Source organism: Microtus oregoni, unplaced genomic scaffold (genome assembly GCF_018167655.1).
Source record: "Microtus oregoni isolate MIOR12 unplaced genomic scaffold, Mior012 000074F_ref0000038, whole genome shotgun sequence".
NCBI lineage: Eukaryota > Metazoa > Chordata > Mammalia > Rodentia > Cricetidae > Microtus > Microtus oregoni.
Genome location: NW_024544004.1, coordinates 7,481,082 through 7,484,136, shown reverse-complemented (window position 1 = coordinate 7,484,136; position 3,055 = coordinate 7,481,082). Strand labels below are relative to the sequence as shown.

At 41.9% G+C, this 3,055-nt stretch overlaps 1 protein-coding gene across 1 annotated transcript; it reads left to right on the top strand.

Annotated features, from left to right (window-relative positions):
• Positions 1–2,134: 2,134 nt before the first annotated feature.
• LOC121441296 (claudin-34-like) lies at positions 2,135–2,845 on the top strand. The gene has a single exon (XM_041642434.1). The coding sequence runs from the start codon at positions 2,135–2,137 to the stop codon at positions 2,771–2,773; it is 639 nt and encodes a 212-aa protein (XP_041498368.1). The 3' UTR covers positions 2,774–2,845.
• The last annotated feature ends 210 nt before the right edge of the window (positions 2,846–3,055 follow it).

Below are 3,055 nucleotides of genomic sequence, written 5' to 3'. Positions count from 1 at the left end.
TTGAGGTTCCTTCCTCCCTGATGACTCTAGCTTGTGAAAAGTTGACATAAAAATAGCCAATATAATGGTCTACATAATTAGGTCATATATCTAATCAGACAAACAACTGCAAAGACAATTTCCTGAACCACTTAAGGAAATATAGACCCAGCCTGAGTACCTTTCAAGACCCCATCTCAAAGTGAAAATTTAAAAAAGGTTGGGAATATGATTCAGTGGTAAAGGGCATGCTCCATTCATGGTCTTTCTTTCTTTCTTTCTTTCTTTATTTCCTTCTTTCTTTCTTCTCCTTCTCCTTCTCCTTCTTCTTCTTCTTCTTCTTCTTCTTCTTCTTCTTCTTCTTCTGTTTGGCTTTTTGAGGCAAGGTTTCTCTGTGTAACAGTCCTGGCTGTCCTAGAACTCACTTTGCAGGGTTTCTCTATGTAACAGTCCTGGCTATCCTGGAACTCACTTTGTAGATCAGGCTGGCCTTGAACTCACAGAGATCTGCTACCTCTACCTCCCGAGTACTGGGATTAAAGGCACTTGCAACCATTTTTCAGCCCATTCATGTTATTTCTAATAAAATCTTCAGACGCCTCTCAGATTGAATTGGAGGTCTTCTCATGATCAGCCTTCATTCATCTGAACCTTCACCTCCAATTCTCCTGTCTCCAAGGTTAAGCTGTGCATTTTGATCTTGCTATTCAGCACAGGTCTCAGGCACATGGTGGCATCCCCTCTCGTCATTTCTAAAACTTGGGCTCTTTCTTTTGATTGAGTTAGGAGTTAGTTCCTTAAAGAACTTTGTTCACCTTCATTGCCCCCACCAACCATGTGACTTCATCTTTCAAAAATATTTAAAAATTTTTAAATTAAAAAAAAAGAGGGCTGGAAAATGGCTCAGTGTATAAGCGTACTTGACTGCTTTTCCAAAGGATTCCACTTCAATTCCTATCACCCACATGGCAGCTTACAACTGTCTGGAACTCTAGTTCCAGGGGATCCGATATCCTCACACAGACATACATAGAGGCAAAACATCAATGCAGATAAAATAAATCAATCTTTAAAAAAAACAACAACAGACCAAGCCAAAAAAAAAAAAAAAACCCCAAAAAACAAAAAACCTCAGGCCAGGTATGGTGCTGCCTGCTTACAGTCTTAGTACTCAGGAGTCTGATGCTTGCAAACGGCCTTGAAATGTGAAACCAAACTGGGCCACATGGTAAGTTTGAGAGAATGCTAATCAGACCACCATGCTAGTCAGACCCTGTCCCCCCAAAACAAAAGCACCAAGCAAAGAACAAAAATGTGATAGAATTTGAACCTAAAAGGGGGGGGGGGGGGCGTCACCAGTAATCCCAGCATCCAGATACATTTTATCTTGTATCTTCGCAACAGGTTTCATGATAGACAAAACAAAATCATACTATAGTATGTACTTACTATTCTCTCTCCATTTTAGATTATTACCTTGGTTCCCAATGGTCCTCTGTTTGACATGTAATAAGTGAAGAAGTTTGCTTCAGGTAATGTACAACAGAGAATTGTATATATTTTCCAGAATTGCATAATCTATTATGTTTAAAATTAGCAATTTACTTATTCATTTGTCTATTCATTTAATAGTAGGTATATTGGTTTTGTAGAGACAGGATCTCATTATGTAGCCTTGCTGCCCATGAACATCACCACTATTACAAATAGTGCTTTGATGAGCATCATGATGGGCAAATATTTGTGGTGAAAGGTCATTGTGTGTGTAGACACACAGAAGCAGAACTGTTAATGCCAAGTGTAATGGTGCACATCTTTAATCCCAGCACTCAGGAGGCAGAGGCAGGCAGATCTTTGTGAATTTAAGGCCAGCTTGGCATACGAAGTGGATTCTGGGACAGCCAGAGCCACAGACAACCCCTGTCTTGAATAAACGAAAAAAAAAAAGTGGAACTGTTAGGGAGTGTGCGTACTGTCAAGCTGTCAGTAAATCAGCCAAACTCATAATAGCACATCCTCACTTTCTCAAGCCTAACCAATTCTTCCCTCCTGGTAGTGGTCTCCCCGGGAATACCGTCCTAGGCCTAGGGAAGACCTAAGCCCACTCTTATGCTTTATTCTATTTGTTTACAGTTATCCCGTGTTTGCTGTCACCATGTTGTTGCTCAGCAGAAGTGCCAACTGTCAAGTCGGGGGATTTGCTTTGGCCTGCATAGCATGGCTCCTCTGCAGCATCTCCACAGGCCTCCCACAATGGCGAGTCTGGTACTTTAATGAAACAGTTTTCTCTGAGCCTACCACAGCCTTCATAGGGATGTGGAGAGTCTGTTTTTACCACCAAAACATCAAGCCCAGCAATGCCAGAGGGTGTCATGAATATACCTACCTTGACAACTTCATTCCATTGGATATTCGTATCGTTCAACATTTGTTACTGGGCTCCAACATTCTCGGGTTATTTGGAACAGTTGCCACCATTCTTGCTGTTCGAAATATGTACACAGGGAAAGTGCAGAAGAATACCACCTACAATCCATTCGTCATTTCAGCCATTCTCAACATCATTGCCAGTACCTTTGTTCTCCTGGCTGTCTTATGCAATTATTTCTCTGTCATTCACAAAGCAGCAATTACATTTCCACCATCTTTCCATATTCCTTTATATCCATCTTATCAGAGAATTGGAATTGCTAATGTAGTGGCAAGTCTAGCTGCCCTCATGTTTTTAGGCAGCAGCATTATTTTTCTGTCATACACTTCTGTGGTGGAAAACCAAGTGTATCCTGAAGTTTGAAAATAAATTCACAGTTTACATCATCCTTTAATTCCCAGGGATTATAGGAAGAATTCTTTGCTTGTTGCATGTTATTTGTTTTTACATTTCAACCACGGCCCCCCCTCCTCCTAGTCCCTCCCTTCATCTCCCCTCTTCCCCCACCACCCGCCCTTCTCTCCTCCCAGTCCCTGCCATCCAACCTCCCATCTCTCCACCCCCATCCACTCCCCTTCCTTTGTTTCTCTTTGGAAAAGGGGTAGGCCTCCTACGGGCAGCAACCAGCCATGGAATGTCACGTTA

What these genes read in the sequence shown, in the direction of transcription:
- LOC121441296 (XM_041642434.1), top strand. Translation starts at nt 2,135, where the DNA reads ATGTTGTTGCTCAGCAGAAGTGCCAACTGTCAAGTCGGGGGATTTGCT.